At 44.0% G+C, this 24,124-nt stretch overlaps 1 protein-coding gene across 2 annotated transcripts; it reads right to left on the bottom strand.

Moving 5' to 3' along the window:
• Positions 1 to 15,674: 15,674 nt before the first annotated feature.
• On the bottom strand, positions 15,675 to 24,014 carry LOC103820550 (serine/threonine-protein kinase Sgk1). 2 transcript variants are annotated; one of them, XM_009095240.4, is made up of 12 exons: positions 23,698 to 24,014; positions 21,050 to 21,125; positions 20,544 to 20,619; positions 20,003 to 20,107; positions 19,490 to 19,573; positions 19,252 to 19,383; positions 18,858 to 18,970; positions 18,536 to 18,659; positions 18,095 to 18,190; positions 17,828 to 17,983; positions 17,631 to 17,720; positions 15,675 to 16,905 (listed from the first exon to the last, which is right to left on the bottom strand). In XM_009095240.4, exons 1-12 carry the CDS (start codon positions 23,933 to 23,935, stop codon positions 16,738 to 16,740), a joined length of 1,458 nt encoding a protein of 485 aa, XP_009093488.2. In that variant the 5' UTR covers positions 23,936 to 24,014; the 3' UTR covers positions 15,675 to 16,737. The 2 variants fall into 2 exon arrangements, with proteins under 2 accessions (XP_009093488.2, XP_009093486.1); XM_009095238.4 differs by lacking the exon at positions 23,698 to 24,014 and adding an exon at positions 21,226 to 21,580.
• Positions 24,015 to 24,124: the final 110 nt, after the last annotated feature.

The following is a 24,124-nucleotide window of genomic DNA, read 5'->3' as shown; positions in this document are numbered from 1 at the left end:
ATTGGATCCGGGTTCCTCAGAGATAATGAGTGTCATGGAGCAAGTGGGATTTGGAAGGAACATTTTGGAGGAAAAGCAGAAGTGTTACTGCTCTGCATGGTAACTGCAGCTGGCCAGGTGCTTGCAGCCAACAGATGGGTTTGCACCTACTGCATGGACCCTGCAGTCTGCTGGAGCTGCACAGGCTGCTCTCAGATTTGGCAAGTCTCCTTCCAGACAGTTTTCAGAGACTTCCCACATCCATCCATCCATTCCATCCCTCCAGCTTAATTTCCAAGTGACTGGCAGATGAAATCTCAATTTGATCTCTGTAGGTTGCTGTGAGTTTAGATAGGAGAGATTTCTGGGCAGCCCAACAGGCCAGGGGCTGCTTGGTTCCCTGTAGATGGGGCTCTTGCCTGGACTCTGGGAGAGAGGACGCTAGGGAGCAACTCACAACTATCTCAGCAACAGCTTGTGCTGTGCCTCACTGCTTAAGGGAGAGGAATCAAACAGCTTCTTCTTCAAGACAATACAGGTTTGTCTCAATGAGTGATATCACAGATAATCACAGATATTCTGAGTTTAAAGGAACCCACAAGGATCAAGTCCAACTCTAAAGTAAATGGACAGTATGAGGATCAAACCCATCACTTTGGTGTTATTAACACCATACTCTGACCAGCTGAGCCAGTCTCGGGATCCTGTGAATTTGTTCTTCATGTTGGAGTACTGCATAGGTTGATTTCATGCATGGGGCACCTAGAAACACTATTACAAAAGGCAGCTGCGTGCAAGCTGGTAAATCCCAGAAGCAGAGGGTATTCATGCCTCTGGTACTCTGCACTTTTGTGCACATGTACAACAGATTGTTTGAAATCTGTATTGCATATGGGGTTTTTCACACACCCTCACCTTGTTCAGTACACAAAGAAGATAATTATTAGCTAATAATATTGTGGAGATCTGTGGTACATCAAAACTCAATCTGCAAAACCACAGCCATTGCTGTTTCCTTTATAACCTACAGTGATAGTGAGCATTATGATGTTTGTTTTTTCCAGCCTGTGGTATTAACCTTGGAAATGGACATAATCTGTCATGGAAATACAGTTAATAGTTTCCCCATAAAATGCTAGATGGTACAGTAATAGATAAAAATTTCATAAGACTGAATTAATCCACCTTTACAACATGACAAAAAGATGAATGGATAGCATTAACTCTGCATTGGAGTTCAGGAACCAAAATGTGTCATTTTAAAGCCCAAAACATCCTTTATATGTGGACAGCCATTCAGGGAAACCTAGACTCTGTCCTTGTGATTTAGTATTAACCAAGCCTTAAAACATATAAAGGCAGTTACCGTTCACTTTGTTCACACTTGGGAGTCTGGAACACAGATGAAAATAAAGCTTAAGCATTTCGGATCGTGCCAAGGGGAAAAATAAGTCTGACAGCGTCCCCTGTAGGCCATATAGTCCATCTTCCTGCCCTAACAAAAAGGTCAGCTATCGCAGTCTTTGCTGGTTATCTTTATTGCTTAATTTTTCCTGCCTAACCTGCCCTTTAAAAATGCCTAAACACAGAGATTTCACTGCCTTTTGAGGCAGGTCTCTTCCAGTGCCTAATTATGCTCGTTGTTAGACTCATGTTATCTTAAACACTCTGTACAAGTGCTAGTCCATCTTTCTTTGCTTTGTCCCCAGGGGACATGAAGAACTGTATATTTCTCTGCTCTTTGAAGACACTGGATATATGCTGCTGACTTTGACAAGACTCCTCACTGAATCACACCCTCTTTGGGGAATATTGCCCAGAATGGGACATGAAACACCAGTGGATGCCTCAGGGATACTGAGTAAGGCAGAAAAATTTCTTTTTTCTTTTCTTCATGTCTCTTACATGTTACTATTTCTGCTTATATGTCACAGACGTGATCCTCACACTTCTGCCCAACAGTGTCAACATTATAGCTCATTAATACCATGGGGTATGCTACAATCTCAATTCCCTTTCAGAAGCCAACCTGCCACATCTCATTTAATAATTCTGTAGTAAATTACTCTTACTTAAATGTATAATTTTGTGGTCTAACTGATTTATTACTCACACTTTTACAACTCTCTATACTAATTTGTCAGTCTTCTGCCCTCCTGTGTGCCTGCAGCTGCCCTCCCAGCTGGGTGTTTTTTCTGGTCTCCCACACGAAGTTAATACACACTTCTGCTAATGATATGAATGGTGGAAGGGAAACCAAGAGAAAAGAATTAAACCCAAGAGAGACCATTGTGGAAGTAAACACAGATTTTTCTTCAACTTGACAATTATTTGTTAATAATTCTTCATCTTTATTAAGAATTAATAACAAATAATTGTAATGTCCCTACTGCATTTAAGAAACAAGGCATCTACCAATGAACAAACTGACTTGGAAAGTCTGGTGTAAGCCACTTCCCTAGAATCAGGTGCCAAACAAGCAGAGGTTGGAGCTCTACTTTCATCTATCTCCACCACAGGGCAATTTTCTTCATGCTGTTCACTTCAAAACTCCCTGGAGTGGCTGGATGGGGGCAACTCTCGTCTTCCTGAGGAGAGTGAAGGGCAAGATGCAGCTTCTTGGGCATCACGAGCTGGGAAGCAAGGACATGACACACTCCCTGAAGACAGCACCTTCAGAGACTTCAGCTTTTAAGCTCTAACAGGCTTAAAACAGCTTAGTATATGCCCTAACTCCTGATTTAACCACATCTAGGGGTTTTTTTTTCAGAAAGAGGAAAGCATTCTTGGTACAAAGACTAACTCATTGGGTGTCCACTTAGGGTCTACTTTTAAGAAACCAATTGCCTTTTATCTTCACCCTCTGGTGACAGGAAGAACAACAGGAGAGCTGAAACAGAATTCAGAGGTTCAGATGGAATTATCCATTACAGGTTCTTCATCTTTTCTCAAAATCCACAGCTAAATGCATTACAGCAATGTCATGTGCCTTCTTTATCAGAACCATATCATAATCTTTGCATTACATAAATCCATCAGAACTGTGAGCTCACAGAAACAGATTTTCTATGGTTGCTTTCAGCTTCTTGAACATAGACAAGCAAAATAAGCTTCTGTTTTATGGGTTTTCTGTTTTTCTGTTTTATGTTAAACAGCTAACTGTTTACTATAGTTTGTAGGGGAGAAAATCCTCTGCTTTTAATGGGGATTTTTTTGAACGATCCTAAAAAAACCCCAAAGGTCTATTTTTACTCCACTAGAGGTCACTAGCACTATATTTTTCAAAGAATACTACAGGAAAGAACAAGCTAATTTCACTTTAAGAACTTCACTTGGGGCTTAACGTGATGTATTTGACCAGCTAATCACTCCAGAATAGCTTTACCAAACTACTTTTGAGAACCATCTCACACAAGTTTCTGCTTTGGTAGCTGATAATTTTTCTAGGAAAAAAACCCAAACCAAATGAAATCAAACTATTAAAAAAAAAAACCAAACAAAAAAACAAAAACAAAAACAAAAAAACACCCCTCAACCAACCAACAAAACCCCAGCACTTTAATTTTGTACTAGTTTGTTCACAAATAAAGGATAGCTTAGAAAAGTTAGATCATACCAAAATAAGAGCACTGAGCAGTTATTTCGAAGTGCTGAGGCCACAACTAAAAAGGGCAGCACTAACAGCAGTGTAAATTAAAATAAGGGTTTAAAATTAGATTCTGTGCTCCTCCTTAGCCAGCTCAGTAAATGAGAACCAGAGAGGATATTTTATGTCAAGATACATTAACCCAGACTTGAGACTAGCCCTGTGGGTTACTCCAGAGTCTGTAACACTTTGCAATAGGCTGGCTGATACCTCTACCTATGGCACTTCTGCTGCCTCCTCACTGCAGCCATATGGGGACCTGGTCTGGGGTCACAGCAACAATTTAACTCATGAGGGACACTCAGGTCAGGCACTGCTTTTGCTGCAGGGCTGTGCTCTCAGCTAAAGCAGTGCTCTCTTGCCTCTTCCTGGGGGGCTGGAGCTGAGCTCAGCAAGAGGCTGTCACATCTCCATTGTGAGTGGAATCACAGCTGAATAATATCAAATTTGTTGTGATAAGTTATACAACACCCTCAGCAGAGCCAAGGGCAGCAGCAACACTTATTAAACTGGTTATAAACATATCTGGAGATAGGAGTATCCCAAAGGGAGCACAAAAACTGGCCTTCAACTGCAGCAATCTGAGGCTTGTCACAGCTCCCCTCTGTTTCCCTGCAGCAATGTTGCATCCATTTTTCTTCCCCCGAGCTGCTCTGTGCAGTTTTCTGTCTCCATGTCATTGCAGCAGTGTCAAGTGGAAGCCCTGCTTAACTTGTTACCCTAAGGCCTTAGCATGGCCTTGCCTTGACACCTTATCCTTTAGAAAGGATCAGGTCCTACAGCAGAGCTGCAGCCTATCTGTATTGGTCCAGGTTGTATTTTTCCATGGATAATGCAATCACAGGCCTCACCATGCTTTTCCAGAGGGGAGTAGGGCCATCACACATCCTGCTGCTCCAGGAGATAAGGGTGCACAATAGCCCAGTTCATGGTGCACAGCCCGTAGCACACCAAAAGGATCTTCACCTTTGCTGACAGACCAGGTCAGGCGCCAGGCAACGGGAAACTGAAAGAGTCTCTTCCCAGAAAGTTGTTCAAAGCCTTGCTCGTGAATCAACAGATATCAACAGCAAATACAACTGCCAAACGTTGTGCAGCTCCATGAGCAATGGCTTACGTATAAACCATTTAATAAGTTCATATGTACCTTTGCAGAAATCTTCCCCTTCTATGTTCTGCCCCCATTTTTCAAAGCCTTACCCCAGTTATCTCCTTGTTCTCTTGTCCACTTTTGGGTCTACCCACATTCCTAACCTCACCCCTCCATGGACATCACCTTGTCTGTGATCCACCAAAGGAGGTCAGGAGACAAAGGACCATTCTCCTACATTGAACTCAAGCCCCCACAATCCCCATCAGCAACAGAGCAGTTCAACTTCTGCTTGTGAGAAAGGAGCAGGTGTCAGGCAGGGAGCAATTCATGACAGAGCACTAAATGTGTTGGCTGTACTGTTTCTGGGCTTTTTGAGTGCTTACCAAAATGTTACTCCTGGCAACAGCCAGCTGAGGGAGGAACATGGCAGAGAGATAGAGAAGGTAGCCACAACCTCCTGGCAGCAAGGAGTGGTGTAGAGGTATCAGACAGCAAAACCCTCACCTGCTTAGCTTAGCCACTCATTTTGCCCTTTCTTCTTCAGGGTCAAAGAACCAATGTGCACTGCCTAAGTAAGGCTCCTGGATGGAATAAAATTAGCCTTTCACTAAATCATGTATGTTCACCTCCCTTACTTTTGCTCTCCTTGAGCTCATTTATAAATCACAAGTGGCATGGACAGGGTGAACAGGGATTGATCATTTCACTGTTGTCTTAACACAGTAATTCTAGTTCATCAGGGAAAAGAGAGGTAGAAGAGAGATCTGGGAGAAGATATAGTTCACAGCCACAGTCAAGCACCATGGCTGTCCTCCCACAGTAGAAACTGACAGGCAAGACATGACCTATGGTGTTCAACTGGACACTTATCTCTCATATCAGGAAATGTGGGAAATCTGTTGCCACGAGAAGGTGTGATGACAGAACAGGGAAACGCACTTTGTTGAAACAGGCGGTAGTGAAGAACACTTTCTGTGCCTTCTGCACAAGCTCACTGCTGAAGTGAGCACTGCATGTCCCCTGTGGGCCTGCAGAGCCGAGACTGAAAGCCTGGCTGGCTCACCTTGCTCACTGTTGCTGTCAGAGCTGACCAGGGTAAACAGCCATCAAGCTAATGATGTCCCTGCAGCAGAATTGAGTGCAGGCTGTCAAAACCAGCTAAGAAGCACAGCAAGTATGTCACGTTCCCTGTTAGCAGCCCACTGCTAGGGTTGGAGATGTTCACATCATCTCCTTTGGCAGAGCAGCTTACAGGTACCTTAAATTTAGTTCAAGGCTGACCGTGCATTCATGCAGGCACGCTCTGGTTACAGGGTGTACACCCTCCCAGGGGAGGGTTCAACCTACAGTTTGGGAAAGAGGATTTCCTACTGCTGACATGCAACACCCTGCCTCCTCCTCAGCATGGCAAAGTGGTGCTTTTGTCATGTGGTTTTGGATTAACCCAAATGGGAAAAGCTTCTTATATCACTTACCTGGAGGGTAGAAAACCTGACCTATTGTGCTCTTCATGCTATGGAGGTAAAAGGATTAAGACAGAAGTAGTGTACATGGAGTGAGAAAATATCAGGGTATACCTCTGATTTCAAGATGCAGCTGCTATCAGTGTTTGTGCTTGTGCTTCTACACCTTCTCCTTCGTTATATTTGGAGTGTAAATTAACTTGCCATACAAGTCCTTAAGGATATGTTATTAATTAGCTTATTTGTGGAAAATCAGTACAGAATATTTAAAATAAATGCAATTAAAATGCTCTTTGATGAAGAGTTTAGAAAAGTTCTATAATCCTAGCTCTGAAAGACATACTGGCAAACTGACATTATATTCAAAGGAGGGAAGAGGATTAGATTTTGCACTTGATGTGATCAGCTGGGTTCTGAATTGATTCTTCATTTTAGTAACAGCGCTTTTCCAGCTGCCTTTTTAAAGTGCATATTTCAATTTAAAAAAAAAGCCATATTTATAGAGGACTAAGCTTCCTGGAAATACCACAATTGAATTCACAAGCTTCTTAACATCCTTTTTATATCTTGAAGATTTAATCAGTGTATTTTTGTCTTTAGATAGCAACTAATTTGGCATTAGCGCTTCACCTTATTTAGGTCGATTGAAAAAGACTCCTGATTTATGGTGAACATAAGGGGACACTCTAAAATTGTAAAGACTGACAGCCTAAATTTAGGAAAGGTAACAGAAAGCATTGTACTCAGAGCTAGTAGCATTGTGGGAACAGGGTACTGTCAGGTGTTGCAGTTCTTAAGCAGGACTCCCCTATTTTGTGATGGTAACAACCAAGCTGGCCAAATTCTGCTTTCAGTTTTAACTGTGAAAACCCATAGGACTGTTCAGCCTTACTGTAACTTATGTTGACATAAATAATGCCAGGTTTTTCTCCTTTTTTCTTCCTTTATTATTTAAAATTTTACCTTTTTTGAAAACTGGCCTGTTCAAAAAAAGATTCAAACATTTTCAGTCTTTCAGATAGAAATAAATTTCTATTTGGATTTAGAGCCTCCAGGACTAATTTGGAACCTAATTTTTCTGCAACAAGTTGTTTGTGAGTCTATGAAGTAAAAATCTCAGTTAGAATAAAAGTTTTCCTGGTAATAAAAAATGGGCAATAAAGTCAGGAAAGCTGACATGAGCAAGGCCTCACTTTTTAGACCTGATAGAGATGTTTTTAACTTTAATAAATTTGGGTCAGATTGCAGAGGCTTGCTATGCCATGATCAGGGCAGAGCCTGAATCAAAAGAATCAGAAAGAAAGCTGTCATATGTGCACTACAGAACATTAAGCTACTATCTATAGAGGGAAAAGAGAAGATGAGTGATTTCTCTGTTGCAGAGAAATGTGTCTGAATCTGACAAGGACTCGGGGAGGAGGGTGTGACAAAGGGCAGACAAATAGAGGGGGTCACAGGCAACTGGGGTGATGGGTTTTCAGGTGTCATCTTTGTGAAACCAAATTCTAATTGCAGTTGGCTACTCAGTGTTGGATAAATAGAGAGATATAATAGATCCTACTTTTAATATGAGGTTACATGAGTAGCTGCTAGATTCTAAACTGTAAGCAATGTGTATCTTATCTCCTCGTGTCTTGGGTTTGGGTACTGCACGTGCCTTGTGACTAATACAGTATACCCAAGTGTCATCCATCAGCAGTGAACATGAAGACAGAAGAACAAGAGCACTGAAAACTGAGTTCTTGAATATCTTTTTTAAAATAGTCTATTCAAAAAGGCAATTCTGGAACTGAAGCAGCACCTTTTTTTTTCCTTTACTTGAAGAGGACTCTCAGGATGATATGATAACATTAAGGTATATTTGCTGCAAACAGATGAAAGAGCTTAGCTGAAATGAAAACACTGAATAGAGACTATATACTTGGCCACACGTGGGAAAAATAATCACTGCTTGGTTCATGTGCATCCATAAAGTGCTAGAGGATAGATGCAAGTAATCTGTTTGCAATTTCTCACACTTAGTAGATATTTGTGGTTTGTCTAATTTGGAAGTGTCTTATAAAACTGTCCCTAACAGAAAATGGTAAGTACATATCATCAAAAAACATTTTCATTATAAAAACCTGCTTGTAATTTTCAAGTGGTTGTGGGACCAATTATTTTAATTGCACAGGAAGCTCGGACTAATTTCCATAAATTCAATCTTGTGCCAGAACCAAACTGACAGAAAGAGAGGTGAAAATCAGGCTCACTCTGTTTTTTCTTACTTCACAATCAGTGATATTCCCAAAATAATTTTAGCAATTTGTACTTATCAAACTTATCAAGTTAAAATATGTGAGGGGCATTCAGACAGTCAAGATGAGCATTCTTGGATTTCTGAAATGACTGGAGACCTGACTACACAATGGGAAGAAGAAAAGCTTGGATGCATGAACATCTTTAGGAGAAGATTATCTTCAATCTATGCTAATGTGGAAGATGACACTGTTTCTCTCAGAGCCTTCATGTGGACATTATAGATGAAACATAGGAACTATTTCAAAAAGCTGCACAATCCTTGAACATTCCAAGTGCATGTTGGAGCATGGCTGTAGTGGTTGATAGCCTCGGGCCCTGACACATAGGGCTGTACACAGAGAAAACAACAACAAAGCTCCTGCTGCCAACAGCCAAAACCCCACAGCCTCGGGTCAGCATCTCTAACCTCCAGTTGCAACCACATGACTCAAAGGGATTTATTTTCCATAGCCCAGCCGGGTGACCATCAGTGGCCTTAGTGCATATGTGAGAGTGCTGAGACAAGTCTCACTTTTACCAAAATATTGTTGTTCTGCTCCCCTTTACAACTCCATCCCTGTGCTGGACCATTATTCTGTGCCATAATAAGGAAAATGAGGGGTGTTAGGGGACCCTTCTCTTTTGTTTAAATGAACTGCTATTTTGGCCCAGTGGTCTATGGAAACACATCAGTTCTGTCTGTCTAAGCCAGATGTGAAGTAAAATAGCACTGAGCAGCTTGACCCTGTTTTACTTTACAGCCTCCAGCAGGGACAAAAGCCACCTCAGCAATGGCTCCATAAGGCAAGGGAGGGAATTCATGAGCACTGTTAGCAGTTTTTCTTACCAAGCTGTTCCAGTCAAGGTGACGTGGAAACCAATAAACATTGTACATCTGGCCTGTCCGCTGCAACAGAAGCTGCACAGTTGGAGTGAAGGAAAAAAGTAAATACAGAACTCTTTACTATGAGGGTGGTAAGGCACTGGAGGAAGTTGTCCAGAGAAGCTGTGGATGCCCCTTCCCTGAAAGTGTCCACAGCCATGTTGGATAGGGCCCAGAGCAACGTGGTCTAGTGGAAAGTGCCCCTGTCCATGGCAGGAGGGTTGGAACTAGATGATCTTTAAGTTCCCTTCCAACCCAAAGCATTCTGTGATTCTATGATTATACAAAAAATACACATCAGAATGCATCAGCAAGAGCTATAGTATACACAGCAGTAGAGCAAGTAATTACCAGCATTAACTTTTATTCATGTAAATAGTCCTGGTGGAGTGAATATGCTGTGGGCTTTGCTTGTTGTAAGGCTCTAAAATCTAGCTCAGAGTGACTAAACGCAGTATTTTAGCATGAACAGTTGGTGAATTATTTTTGACCCAGATGGTAACAGGCCCCCATCAAATGTTTTGTTTGACTCATGCCAGCTGAATGGCTCTGCTAATGATGCTCTCATGTTACATGAAAAAATGGTTTACAGGTTTACATGATTTAGTATAACTCCCTATAGATCTTGGCAGCGTTTCACACAAGAACTACCCTCCTGAATTTTTAATGGAGTGTCTCAGTGTCTTATCTATTTTCAGCTCTTTGTCATTACCTGTCATAATACTGTGCATGATGGGAACATGCCAAGGGATGCAATGTCACATTAATAATTATTAATATATAACAGGGCAGATATCCAAAGTGATAAATATTTTAGAAATAATAAAACTTTTTTTTTTTGCTTTTCATATTTGTTCTCCAGCACTTTCAATTTTATAGGCTACTTGTTCTACTTCTGATATCCTTGTTGTCAGTAGCTGAAATATTTCTTTGTAGCAGCCACAAAATAAGGAGCAGTATATCACTAGTCATCTGTAAGCCTTAACTTAAAAATCCATGCTTTGGAAGCTGACTGTCAAATCTGTTAAGCCTTCTTCTGGCTTGCAGTCATGATTTAAACAAATACAGTTTTTCTCTGCTAAATGTTTTTAATTGCTTGCAGGGCTTATCAGCATCTGCAGAGGTAAAATACTTCAACTCCCTAGTGAGCTGCATCATTTCCAGTTAATTCCATGTCTTTTGATATCAATCCCATGTGCCTAGGATGTGATCTGCTAAACACACATAGATGGTAAGCAAAATATGCACATGCTGAATGATCATCTGAGAGGGAGGAGGAATCTGTTTTAAGCAAATGCATTTACAAGTCAGTGAAAACTCCATTTATAGGCAATGGAAAGAAACCATCCCCACCAGAGCACCCAACACGTCTGTTTAAGACAAGTGAGATCACTTTCTGTCTCTGGCTACCTGGAAAGTCACTGTCAGGAGAGACTATGTTGCATGCTCAGGTCTGACCCGTACTGATCAAGAGGTATGATTTAATTAACTTATCCATAGACTGTTAACTGACATGGGGCCCAGTGTTTCTCAGTGAGATTGTATTCTATATTCAGACTTGAAAAATTAATAAATGGATAATCTCTTATTAAGCAGGAATGGTTCTTACAAGTCTTCAAATATATCATTCATGGCATATCAGTAAAATATAACCTTAGTATCAACCTGATGTCTGGAAGCCAAAATGATACTGGAATACAGGGAAACTTTGGACTCAAATCGGGAAATATAAGTCACATTTGCAACCCTCTTTTACAGCAGCCAATTAAGCATGTCCCAGAGTCTCATGGTCATTACTAAAAAGAAGTATATGGATTATTTTGTTCCTTCAGAAAAGCTAGGTCCCTGTACACCCACACATCATTCTTATTTTTTATTTCAGTGTTCACTTCAGCACAATCAGTCATTAACTGTGGTTGTATAGTATATATTACGTATGTTCAAGCCCATACAAAGGCTATTTTTTGCATCTATAATTGAATTGATACAGAGCAGTTCCCAGCAGAAAACTACTCTGTATTGCATATAATTTGTACTTGGGGAGACATTAGCTGTACAGCTGTCTTCAGAGCAGTATGTGCATTTACCTGAACTAATAAATTTATTTCCCTAAGAAAAGCAAAAATGGTAACTGACTGACTTTTGTTTTTGAAAATATATATATAGGACTGTGTGCTAGATTTCTACTCTCTGGTAGACTATAAAGAATATTACTTGTTTACAAAAGTAAAGAAATATTTCTATAGATTTCAAAAGTAAGTACATAGATTTTCTATACCAGTGTAGAAAATCTCAATACCAAACCACTAGAGACCAATCATAACTATAGACTTTAAAGTGCAGAGGGAAGGATGTTTACAAGAACTGAGAAAGCAGGACAAAGTCTAAGAAGGCTTAGGCTTTATCCTATAAACCACTTATTTGTGTGCTTCATATACTACATTCATAAAAGATGGCCTGAACTGTGGGATCTCTCCTCCTCACCAACATGGGAGAGACCCTGCACAGAGTGCTGAGTTCTTCACATCCTCACTCACTGGGAGAGATAATTCAGGGAACAGATCCCTACCAAATAAATAAACAGGCCAAGGCTGTGGATCACTTCCTAAATAGTCCAGCCTTTCCAGAGAAGGAACTGCTGAAGGAGCCATGGTCATAGTGCTGTGCTGTTCTTGCCCGGTGCTGCTTATCCCTCCTGCTGGAAAAGGAGAGGGGCAGCACCCATTGCAGCAGCTGGCAATTTAGGCACCAAAAAACACTCAGGAGGGAACTCTTGTGCTAGCCTGGTGCTTCTCAGAGGTAGATGAGTCCAGAGGGGGATGTTACAGGGAAGACTGGATCTGACAAGGAAACCTGGGCATTGTTAGGCCTGCACAGCTCCACGAACGCAGCCCCTCTATCACCACGGGTGGATGCCTGTCTGCAAGGGGAAACTGTGACTCCTGCCCTCTTTCAGCGCCACCTTGAACCCTCCTCCTCCACGCAGGTGCAGGAGGAGGGCAGCATTTCCCAGAGGCGCCGTCTCTCTCCCCGTCTCTCTCCCCTCCTGTCCCTGAGCTCCCGCCGGGGCCAGTGCCTCTCTCGTTTCCCGGCAGGAGCCGAGCGCTGCCCGGCGGCACCACAGGGTGTCAGCCTCGGCCCGGGCCCTCAGCGCGGCCCCGCTCTCCCTGGTGCTCGGGGACACGCCGAGCTGCAAAACTGACTGCACACAGCCGCAGGTGACCACGGGGACACGCAGAGCTGCAAAACTGACTGCACACAGCCGCAGGTGACCACGGGGACACGCGTGGGGACCACACGCTGGCACTGCAGTGCCCCCGGACCTGTGCAGGAGAGCCAGCAGCTACCGCATTTCAGTCTCTCCCAGAAGAGACCGACCTTCAGAGCCTGGCCTGACTCTCAAGCAATTGCTGGACAAATTGTACATATCTGTATTAATCGTTTGAAGATTGCTATTTCAGATAGGCGTGGGGTTTTTTTCCCCTCTCATTTTTGGAATGTTTTGGAGGCATTTTTTGCAGAAATTTTCCATAACCAGGCCTAGCCAGCATGGAAAATTTTTATCCCGCTCTTGAAATGTAGGCCTTCATAGCAGAAACTGCAGCTGTGGGGAGCATCAGAAAGCATCTTTACTGTAAGCTCTCATAGCAGCCCTGCCAGGGTAACTACAGCCACGTGGTATCACATAAACGTCTGTAGATCTGGTACTGTGGTTAAATAGGAACATAATATTCTGCAACATTTCATTTCTCAGAAGAGTCCAGATGGGCCTGGATTCATCTCACCTGCCTTGAGTTAGCCCAGGTGAGATGCTGAATTATGGCCACTAGCCAAAGCTCTTTACTGAACAGCATCCCTCATTTCAAGCACGTATCTGTAGAAATGTTTCACTAGAGATGCAAGGCTGTACTACAGTCTTGGTTTTTTTCATTAATTTCTCTTGTTATAAGTCTACAGAGGGTGGACATAAAGTACTTTTTAAGAATATTTTTGCTTTATTTGCTTATTATCCAGTCTGTCCTCCAGCCTGCTGAGTATAAGGAGCACAAGAAAAATATTCACTAAGAAGTTTCTCTTATCTCCCTAAGGCTCATTAAACGGTTCATGGCTTTTGGTACACAGAGATAAGTAGCACATACTAAACCACGTGAGATGGCTGCATTTACGTATTTAAATTTTTTTTGCATGTATTATCAATACACTCCACCCAAAGAGCATGTGAAAGCCCAAGCATGCTATGCTGACTATGCAGAGTACAATATAATAAGTGAAGTTTAGCTGCATTGACCATTCTGCTAAATAAAGCCATCCAGGCTGGTGGTGGTTACCACACTGCCACCAGAAGAAAGTGTGGATGACTACTTCCATTTTACAAATGAGTGAAATTAAAGTACAGATTCAGGTCTTAGTCAAAACAGCTCATAACACCTGTGTCACCTGTGATTTCAGGAATGCTAGCCCTTTGCTTCTCAGTGCAGAGACTTTTCTCTAAAGGAAAGACAGACCTTATAGACACAGAATTCCATAAGACAAACAAAACAACAAACCCCAAACCCAGGTGACTTCCACAGATTCTTCCTACAGGCATAACCGTAATATATCAAGATCAGCAAGATTAAAATCATGGACAACTTTTTCCCCTTTTCTACACCAAACAATTGAGGCGGCATGTGTTGAATATTCATTGCTAGCAGTTGCAGACTTTTGCAGAAAACAGCAGCAGCATAATAAGCCTACGCATGGTAGAACATTTAGAATTACAATCAGACATTGTTTTTAAAAGGAACCCATTAAAATAATACCCTTCATCTTGGCAGAGATGAAAAGCACATGATGTACACCTTTGAGTCACTGAAGTTTTACACTCCTTTGTTATTAATTGCTCCAGCGGGTTTTTTTCCTTGAAAACGATAGGCAGCATTTAATGTTCTGTTACCCTGGAGCTGCAGTTCTCTGCTCGTGTATCTGCACACAGCACCTTGCTCATGGCTGGGAAATGTGAAGCAAAGATAATGTGTATGCACAGCTTCGTTGCTTGGCAAGTAGAGTTTCATTTTCTGTAGAGACAAATTAGCACTATATATTTTAACATCTCTAGCCTACAAAGTCAGGGCACAAAAGATGTTTCAGGAATGTTATAGCAGTGGAAGACTTTGCAGAGCCTGTCAGTGCACTATTCAAAGAGTTTTTGAATGCATGAATTTGAGAGTTTGTTGGGAGTTTGAGGGGGAGGTGACTGCATCTCTTTCAGATAATAACGAGATCTGAAAGGTTTCCTGGATGCTATAAATTAGCATTTTCAGCTTAGAGTGTGGTCTCCCAGAAACAGTTTATAGCTATAGCCATGCACATTTTTCTGTTCCTGCATAGAAGGGATAATAAAAGCTGGAAAATTACTGCAGGCTTTTATCTCAGAAATGTAATGAATAGAAATACCACCCCTATTAGCGAATTGCTTACACTGCTGTTATCGCAGCAGCCTGAGGAACATTTGACTGTCCAACTTTTCTCAGCAACGGCTCCTCTGGATTCTCAGAATCAATAAGACCCACAACTGAAAAGCCCAATGGATAATGGGAACTGTAAAGAAGGTGCAGATGATCAGTTCCTCACAGAAAAAAGCCATCCATCACCACAGAAAAGAAACTGAAGAAGATCACCCAAGAAGCAAGTGGGTGATCTTGCTTCTTGACCAGAAGTCCCTCTTGCAGGCCATCTGGCAGCAGCACTCAGTAATAAAAAACTTTACAGCTTTAGGTAAACAGTCAGTTTCACCCCAGCTGCAAGCATATGATCAGTGAGTAAAATCCAGCTCCTGAATAGATTTTGGAACACTGGTAAACTCTGGGTACAGTGCACTGCCCCACATCACAACAGCAAGGTTAGAAACTCCAGGATGGACTCCCCAACAGGAGCTGTTTCCAAAGTACTATGAGAGTCTGTTTCTAGTGTATGTCTGCAATACTGTACTATAACATCTCCTTTGTTACCTAAGGACATAATTCAAGTGTAGCTGTGCCTTGTCTACACCAGAGAGCAGCACCTTCCCTTTATTTGAGGCAGAAAAATTAATTTTGGGGGAATGGGAGCATTTTTACCACAAAAGAACACACTGAATACACAACCACTCCCAGCACCCATAGTTGGAAGACCACAAGCCTTATCCACGTAGTTTGCCAAGTTGTATCCATGGCAAGACTTCTATGGGTGCGGTTTGATGGAAGAACCATCACACACCTAAGCAAAATTATCTTGGCTGATTGGCAGCTTAGACTTATTTTAAATCTTGCAAAAACCTTTGTTTTAAAATAAGACAAGAGTTCATGGAAGTATTTTTCATGATTTTACTGCAAACCTATGGGTCTGGTCACAAAAAAATATGATACATATAACCATGTTAATTATATTACATTACAATGATGGTATACATTACAAGTAAGTCTGTAAGTTTAAATATACATCTAGAGTTACAACTGAATGTACAGATCTTTTTTACAATACATACAATCAGGAATGAAAATCCCTCAAACCCCAAGACCATAAATAATGCCCATTTTACAGATGATATATTTTAAACTAAAAGAAAGGAAAAAAAAAAAAAGAAACCAAGAACTTTGACCGACTGCACAGCTGGGGCATTTTGGTCCATAAAAACCCTTTCTAAAAATAGAAATCTTTTTTCATAGCAGCAATGCTTTCTTCAAGCATTTGGATACAAGTAATTGTGAGCCCATTTCAATAATTTTAGTTGACAGTATAGATTTACAAAAGAAATTTCAAAATTACACTTAATTTATCTTCCAAATATGGAAGAAACAAACAATGCCCCACATTGTGGTATCCTGCAAGTGTCACACTGATGCTTTAAACTAAGTCCATCTGTAGTACGCAGACCACACGCATACCATTTGTTCACATAGTAAACCCACATAAATGAACTGAGAAACACACTCTGCAACAGGGAAAGCTTTGGAGCTCACAAGATCTCATCAGAAAAAAGGCACATTTCATAAAATCCTTATCACGTTCAGATAGATCTTCAGGCAAGGCTTTTCGAGCACGATTACAAAACAGGGTGTTCTTACTCCTACGATCTGCCACAGCGGTCTATGGCAGCAGTCATTTTATTTTTTCTTTCCCAAGGAGACAGCACCACTTTGGGGGAAGAACAAATGGAAATGAAAAGCCTGTAAAGCTCATTTAGAGAGTGATGTGCTCTTCAAAAAAGCTTCCAGCAAACAGTGTAGTTGAAATTAAGGCTGCAAAGCTGCCATGGTGGAAATGTGCAAATTCTCTTTCAAGGTGACTGGTCAACTGGCAGTTCCACCAGAAGGCCAAACAAAAAATAAAAATAATAGTTATTATTATTTAAAAAAGAATAAAATAAAAACATTCACAAGAAAGAGTCCACGGGTGGGGCATACGAGAAGCCCAAAAACGCCTCAGCGGCTTCTTTGACGCTGGCAGTGATGAGGATGCTGTCTGGGGACTGGCCAATGGAGTTAGGGACTGGTTCATCTGTAAACTCCGGGTCAAAGTGTCGCAGGTCATTGGGGCCGCTCTGTGGAAAGGACAGAATAGGAATTTAGACCTCAAGATTTTCTGAGTGCACAATTCAATTCAAAATGGAGACAAGCACCCTTGTACAGAGACTCACAGTGTTATCACCTCAGGCCCACTGTTTAGCAGCCTTTGACAGTTTTAGTTTGACCTTTTTTGTATCCTGTTGCACATTGTCTCACTAAAAACAAGATGATTTGATTTAGTATTGCTGCACTCCCACTAAGTTCATGCAACAGAAGCTAAATGCAAACATGCAACTCTGCCACACAGCAGTTTGCAGTGCAGGACCTTGATCTCCTAGTTATTAAATAAAGTTTATGAAATGCTCAGAAAACAATAGAGAACAACCTCCACAGCCTGATCTCTCACTTTACATGTTAGCATCTGACAAGTCAATTGTAATTCTGCCGCCATAGGGAAGCTACTTGCTCCCTATACCTTAACTTCCCCTTTGCTAAAATGGGGAGGCTGGGCATTATTTTAAAATCACCATGCAAATGAAACATGTGAGACAACAAAAAAAACCAGCCAAAATTAGATGGATCATCACCAAAAAGTCAATTATCTCGTGTTTTTTACTTTGTTTGGACAGACACAGGGAAGGAAAGTTCCATTCCCCAAACACACCCATCTGGCCACTTGCCCCTGGCTCCTGGGCACCCCACAAAGACAAAGGGTAAAAAGACACTCTCCATGCACTCTATAATTAGAAGTGATACGTACCACATTTGGGTTAAAAGGGGGTGTAATCTTCTTATTAATGAGATCATCCCAGTTAATTGGGGAGAAGAAGATGTGATTCTTAATCTCCATCTGTTAAGAGACAGAAAAATAGATTAATTCAGAACCAAGCTAATGTAAACAGTATGGCCCAGTCATCGTCGCGCACTGCATGTGGGCACTGGCCAGTTCGCACTTACAAAGTCCTCCTTGGCACCGAGTCTCTTTGTCCTGTCCTTCTGCAAGAGGCCTTCCAGGAGATGTCTAGCTGAGTTGGTAATATTTGGCTTCAGCTGCAAGGGTTTGTTCAAGATATTGTCATACATTTCTGCGGTGTTCCTGCTGTAGAAGGGTGGCTGTGGGAAGCAGAAAAGGAGGAGTTAATGACGCTGACAGGCAGGCATGGGGTTTCTTGTGGGAAAGTCAAGTAAGCGAGTTTGATCTGTCATGAAGGATTTGTTACTTACCAAGCCATAAAGCATCTCGTACAAGACTGCACCAAGGCACCACCAGTCCACAGTCCGGTCATAGGGCTGCTTATGGAGAACTTCAGGAGCAAGATACTGTGGAAGGGAAGTGGAAGAGCCATGTGAGCCACAGATATCTTTATAAGCAAGAAAGCCTCCCCATTCATGAAGGAAAGCAGCTCACTGAATCCCAGCAATATCTAAGCTAAAGGAAAGCTACAATATTTTTTCAGACAAGCAGATGGCTTGAGAGCTGCTCTCTCCTGCTCAGCAAGCTCCACATGTCCTAAATATCTGCAATGGCAGCCCTATTATTAGAAGGCCCATAATGCCCCCTGCTCATGTAACCAGCCTGACACACACCTGGGACAATTCAGTTTTCACTGCTAAGAACTGCTCTTGCTGTCACTCTGAGAGTGGGGGGCTGAGGGCTGGCCGTACCTCTGGTGTGCCGCAGAAGGTGGAGGTCGTGCCATTGTGCTCTATGTTTTCTTTGCAGAGTCCAAAGTCTGTCAAGACAATGTGGCCCTGTGAATCAAGCAGGATGTTCTCTGGCTTCAAGTCTCTGCAGGAAGAGATGAAAGAGATAAATGTTAGAGGAGGTGCAGTGAGAATATTTTAGGTGCAGCTGTTTGGAGAAGTTCACTAAGCCACCACAAAATATTAAAAGCAATTCCAAGCTCCTACTGAGCTAAACTTTTCAATGCTTATTTAACAAAGCCCACAATTTTTTCTGTACAACAAACTGAACAAGGCTGCTCACCGATAAACAATGTTCAGGGAGTGCAGATAGCCCAGTGCACTGGCAATTTCAGCAGCATAAAATCGGGCTCTCGGCTCCAGGAAGCAACGCTCCCTCTGGAGATGGTAGAACAACTACAGGAGACAGAGAGAACAAAGTTGTGTAAACGGCGCCAAAGCCTGTTAACAATGCATTTAATTAGACTCAACAGATATAGCACGGGAGAACAATAGCAGGAAATGGCCTAAGGATCCTTTGGTAGTTCAAAACTTGGCAGGCAGAAACACTGAATCTAGTAACTTCTCTCCTATGACGTTCCCCCTTGCAACTTTTCTGTATTTAAAAGGAAGGGTGAAAATGTCTACCCTACCACCATTCACATGATAGGAAATACAATAATTTTCTTAGTGCTTACCTCTCCACCATTGATGTAATCCAGGACAAAATACAATTTGTCTGCAGTCTGGAAGGAAAAGTGAAGCCCGACCAGGAAGGGGTGTTTCACATTTTTCAGCAAGACATTACGTTCTGACATAATGTGCTTCTCCTGAAAACATCAGAAACCCATTAACATTTAGTACACTTGCTTAGTGGTAGCAGTAAAAAAATGTTTTTGATGGGACATTGCAATGGCATTGTGAAGGGCAACTTACCTCTTTCTTCTTCAGGATTGCTTTTTTCTGCAGGACTTTAACAGCATAGAACTGCTCTTCTGCCTTATGCCGTGCAAGAAGGACCTGAAAGTGCATAAAATTGCAGACCTGAGCAATCCTGAATTATGGAACAATTTGCGAACACAGCCAGCAACAAGCCTTTATGTTAGCTTCTGAGTGCTGCCACATCCCTCTGGTTCAATGTGCAAGCCCTTTGCTGGAAATGCCTGACACTGTTACCATTCAGGCAGAATTATCCAGCCCAAAGATATTACATCTAGTTTTTTTCTCTTCCAAAAGCCAAGCACATCTCTTCTTCACAGCGCTAGAGGACTGAGTTCCCTGGCTCTTCTGACTCATTCAAATGCAGCGTCCCTGCTCCTGCACTGGATGTTCTAAGGTTTGGTTTAAGCGATCACCATTCACCAATGGCAGTACAAACTCCACTCGCCGGTATTTCACAGAAGAGCTCAAAAATAAATAAATTTTAACGAAAATAAAAGTTATGCTTACCTTCCCAAAACTGCCTTTTCCAATCACTTTTAAGAAATGAAAGTCTGATGGTTTGGCATGTGGGTTGGATGATGGGCCGAGATTAATCTGCTGTGAAGGACTGGGCTAAAAAAATAAACAGAAACCACATTCATTAAAACAGTTCAGTAGTGAGAGTCCCAACAATTTATCATTTTTAGACCTATAAATGAAGTGACCTTGAAAATAAAGATTAACATTCTTACTGCCACTAAAACTTGATCTCTAACAGATATCTTAAATTAATAGGTACCACCTAAGAAGTCTAACAACCATAGCTTACTTAAAAGTGCTTGAAATCTTAGACACATTCCATAATGAAATAACTCATAACTCTTCTTAAACATTTCCTCTTTATGTTTGAAACAGAAAGTTTCAGTCTAACCCAACTACTGTTTCTTGTTTTACATTAGTGTGCTATGAGAGTGCACTAATGCAATACTCATGATGCTAATTTCACTACACTTCTATTAGTGGCCAAACTGATGTTCTAAAAGCGTCACACTGAGTAAAATCTACTTACCGGAGGAGAAGGATTAGCATTCATAAGTTCAGGCTCTTGAGGCTGAGAGATTTTCAAGATAGACTGAACTTCAGGGCTGCAAGGATAAGAGCACACATGATTAGGAGTTACCAGGAGCAGCACAGGCAGATCTTTCCGCCAGAGGGCAAGCACGTATCACAGAAGAGTTTTGGTTGAGTCTACTACACAAGGCAACCAAAACAATCCATTCGATTTAAAGAGTAAAATTTTTCTAGTGACAGTAAGTTCCCTCATCCAAAGAAATTTATATTTACTCTAAGTACAAAATAGGGATGGGTCACTAGAAATCTCTGACTTATTAGTTCCAAACCCAACTCACAGAGAGGGTTGCGAAGTGACTAATACCTCAACAAGACAAATAAACTCTTCCGTAACAGTAATGCCACAGGAATTGCAGTAAGCAAACATGATTTTTATACTAGATCTCGCAATATCTAGTGATATTTGTGACTGAACCCGCCCCCCCCCAGATTTCTGACACTTACTGCTTGCATGCATAGGAGTTGGTGGCTATCTTCTGAATGAAATCGTTTAGTCCCATTCTTCTCTGCTTCATGAAAGCTATAAAGTAAAAAGAAAGGAGAAACAAAATCGTTAAGCCACCCTGACAGAAAAATCACAGCCCCTTGAACATCTTCGAAGAAGTCCGCATGCCGCTCACCGATGAGGATGGCCACCATCCCCCTCATCTTCGAGTAAGTCAAGGTAGGACCAGACGCCTCAGCTGCTTTCACGGTCATTTTGAAGCGAGAGGGAGATAGATACACAGCAAGAACACAGCACCACCAGCTCCCAGCACCGCACTGACTTGGCGAAGCACCCGGCGGCGTTTAAGTGGCGGCGGCGATGGGCGGGACCGGGGCGGGGCGGCGACGATCGCGCCCCCCTCGACGTCCTTTGAGGGGCGGCCAGTAGCTGCCTCCGGGGACGTTGAGGGTGGGAGGGAAAGGCAATCGTCGCTGCCTTTACCACCGCCCTACCTTGGGCGCAACCCTCAGGGGATCCCCCACACAGTACCCCCGCAGAACCTTGCCTCAGGACGCCGAGCATCCACAGGCAAACGAATCAAATCCTTTTTTTTTTTTCCCCTTGACAGCAAACTCCCGTACCCCGACTTTCCCTCTCTCTCCCCCCCCCCCCCATTTTTTTAATCCGGCTCTACTTATTTTACGGTTATATAAAGTTGAAGTCTGGCTGTGTCTTTAGGACGACCACCTCTTCCCGAAAGTGTGGGTGTCCCCCCCACCACCCCGCAGCCTGCGTCTGCTCCCGGTCCCGCCGCACCGGCTGAGCGGCGATAAGGGACGCTGACGTCTCCCTGAAGGAGCCGCAGTGACTCAGAAGAACAAAATTTCCTGCCCGGTTTTCAATAAAACAAACAAATATCCCTTCTGTGCACTGCCCTGATCCTGGCAGGGACATAACTAAAAGGAAAAAAAAAAAAAGTATATTTTAATGCCGAACAGGGAAACAAAGGGAAAAAATATAATCCGTTCCCTGAACTTGGAGAGAGAACAGAAATCTGCTTCTAGAAAAAGTGGGGAGATGACCGAGGTCTGGACAAGTGCAGTAACGGGGCAGGGGGGGAAGAAGGGGAAACAACCCCGCTCTGCAGATTTTGTTTTTACTGTACACGGTCATTTGGGAACACCGTGTACCCGGGATTTAATGGCTCAATCGCTTCCCTACGGGCAAGCCGGGGGCACACCAGGAGCGCTGGTGCATGCACGACGCCCAAGGTGAAAGGATGTAGCCGGAGCCCTCCTCCCGGGGGACGCGGGAAGGACCACGGCCTCCCGCCAGGCTCCCCCGCCGGGACGCATCCCCGCCCGCAGCCCTGGCAGGGGTCAGGCACGTCCGGGGGGTGCCGAGCTCCTGCGCCCTACAGGCAGCTGGAAGTTTCCACCCGACGGGGTGTTATTCATGAGCGCGTTTCGCCTCGCTCTCTGAACGAAGGGCGCTGGGTTGCCGCCAGCGGCTCCAGCTGCAACCTGCCCCCGTCCTCCCCCCGACCGGAGACCGTTTTTTTACTCTTTATTTTTTTTCTCTGTACCCGCTGCTGCTGCCTCCCCCCACAACCACTGCCGGCCGCTGGGTGGCATCCTTTGGCAGCTGCCTGCACCCTCCGCCTCAGGGGGGATGGCAAGTACCGTAGCACGGCAGCCGTCACAGGCTCACCTTGAACAGCAAGATGGATGACCTGGAGGAGAGACCCCTGCGACTTGGGCACAGGTCTTTCAAAAGCGCTGCAAAGGCGTTAAAGGGAAAAAGCGAGGAGGGAGGATTGCCGGCTCCGCTCCGAGCCTCCGGTGGCCTTCCCGGAGCAAGGGGCCCTTGCCCGGCCCCGCCGTCGCGGTTCGGGGAAGTGGAAAGGAGCCGGCGCCAGGGAAGGAAGCGGCGACGGGACAAGCAAGGAAATGTGGACTGCAGCTGGCGGGGCTCTGGGTTCTCCCACTTGTAGCTTTCCTCACTCTGTTGCACACAGAGATTGCTACTCCCATTAATGTAAGTGGAGAGCACAAAAAAAAAAATCCACAATAAAGTTTGGGATTTAAAACTCTCCTCAAAAAACCCCGCTTGAAAGATTGAAAGAGACGCAGTTGTCTCTGTCCCTTAGTGCTGTTTTCAGAGTAGTGGAGTTAAAAACCACTCGAGATCCGCAGTTTGGAGAGTCACCAGAGTCCCCGTCCCTTGCCCCTCTGCCTGCTGGCATCTCCAGGTGAGAGGACGATGACCCCCGACACGTTCCTGCCGGCTGTGCACAGAGGCAAGCGGCTCCCAGCCCCCGGGCAGTCTCTGGCACAACCCACCCGCAGTTCTGCACAGCTTGCCAGAGGCTGACACCCACTGTCGTCCTCTCGGCTCAGCCGCGGCCCCCCACGCCGCCCGCAAGCGCCGCCGCTCCAGCCGGCTACACCAGCGCCCTCGCCCCCGCTCTGCGTCGCTCATTTTGCAAGGATTCCGCTGCTCTCGCCAAGTCACCTGGCCTCTGTTCATACCAAGCGCTGCCTCGGCTGTCCCCCACACGCACCCGCCTGTATCCCCCGCTGCATCGCCGCGCGGGGACCCCGCTGCTGGAAGGGTTCTTTTCCCCGTGGAAAACAGTTCTGCCACGGCGGAGCGGTGAACCCACCTTTCAGCGACGACTTCTCCTCTTTGCCCCTCATCTTGCTGCCTGCCGGGACCCCGGGCGCGGCGCGGCGGCGCGGAGGCTGTGCCTGGGCTCCCGCTCCCGGCCGCTGCTGCAATCCCGAATAACTCCCCTTCCTGGCCGGGCGGCCCGCAGGCAGGAGGGAGGCGGCGAGGGCGGCGAGGCCAGCCGGTGCTCCCGCTGACCCCTTTATGGACGCGCTATCGAGGGCGGCTGACATGCGGGAGCGTTATAAAGTTCAGCACGGGCCGCCCCGCACACTCTGCCCCGTTGCAACATCACCCTCAAAATTACTGTAATCAGCGCGCACACAAACACACGCACGGGCGGAGCGGGGCGGGGGGGCCGCTCCGGCCCTCCCTGACCTGCCGGCCGCGGCCGGCCCTGCCCCACGGAAGCTTGCGCTGCC

Source organism: Serinus canaria, chromosome 3 (assembly GCF_022539315.1).
Source record: "Serinus canaria isolate serCan28SL12 chromosome 3, serCan2020, whole genome shotgun sequence".
In the NCBI taxonomy this organism is placed as follows: Eukaryota; Metazoa; Chordata; class Aves; order Passeriformes; family Fringillidae; genus Serinus; species Serinus canaria.
The sequence above is the reverse complement of the archived record's forward strand: the minus strand, read 5'-3'. Positions and strand labels throughout refer to the sequence as shown.

Excerpts from the sequence above, each read along its gene's own strand:
- LOC103820550 (XM_009095240.4), bottom strand. The coding sequence starts at position 23,935 with ATGTCAGCCGCCCTCGATAGCGCGTCCATAAAGGGGTCAGCGGGAGCA. Across the intron at positions 19,574-20,002 it reads GAAAAGGCAGTTTTGGGAAG|GTCCTTCTTGCACGGCATAA; the intron begins GTAAGCATAACT and ends ATGCACTTTCAG. Across the intron at positions 18,660-18,857 it reads TCCCTGAACATTGTTTATCG|AGACTTGAAGCCAGAGAACA; the intron begins GTGAGCAGCCTT and ends CTCTTCCTGCAG.